At 49.4% G+C, this 496-nt stretch overlaps 2 protein-coding genes across 2 annotated transcripts in view; one reads left to right on the plus strand and one right to left on the minus strand.

Annotated features, from left to right (window-relative positions):
* LOC105296327 (histone H2B type 1-A) overlaps positions 1 to 496 on the minus strand; it is a 101,351-nt gene that overhangs the window by 15,506 nt on the left and 85,349 nt on the right. The window lies entirely within an intron of this gene.
* The window catches only part of LOC105296397 (histone H1.1), a 2,844-nt gene continuing 2,426 nt past the window's right edge, over positions 79 to 496 (plus strand). The window contains exon 1 of the mRNA XM_011366476.2: positions 79 to 126. Coding sequence (XP_011364778.1) covers positions 79 to 126 — 48 coding nt within the window. The remainder of the gene's footprint in view (positions 127 to 496) is intronic.

Genomic DNA, 496 nt, shown 5'->3' on the forward strand with positions numbered 1-496 from the left:
CCTGCCACTCCCGAACATGCCACTTTGGCATGAGGCTTGTTCTCAGTTAAAGGTAGTCGTCATACAGCAGGTTGAAAAATGGGGCTCCGGCCTTACCCGAAAGCAGATAATTATCCCACGAGAAAGGTGCCATCCCTCTACCAGGAAGAGAGGAATGTTGTAACCAGAGATGTGGAATGGAAGCCGAGAAACACCCAGGCAGACCTCGTTCACCTTCCTTCGGTCTCCCCGTATATTTTAGCCGCGACTTCACAGTTACTACTCCATTGCACCCGGTATGGAAGCACTTAGGCCCAGCCTTGTTTTGCGCCTTCACTGTTTTGTGACGACTCCCCTGCACGTGTAAAAAATTAAGTAAAATGTGGATGCTTTTCTCTGGTGATCTGTCTTATATCAGCTTAATTCTCGGGCCCGACTGGAGATCCTAAAAGGGTAGAGAAAAGTTTTGCCTCTCCTTCAAGTCCCATGAGCAATGTCATCGTGACCACGGGTCCCC

This window comes from Pteropus vampyrus, unplaced genomic scaffold, assembly GCF_000151845.1.
Source record: "Pteropus vampyrus isolate Shadow unplaced genomic scaffold, Pvam_2.0 Scaffold124, whole genome shotgun sequence".
Lineage (NCBI taxonomy): Eukaryota > Metazoa > Chordata > Mammalia > Chiroptera > Pteropodidae > Pteropus > Pteropus vampyrus.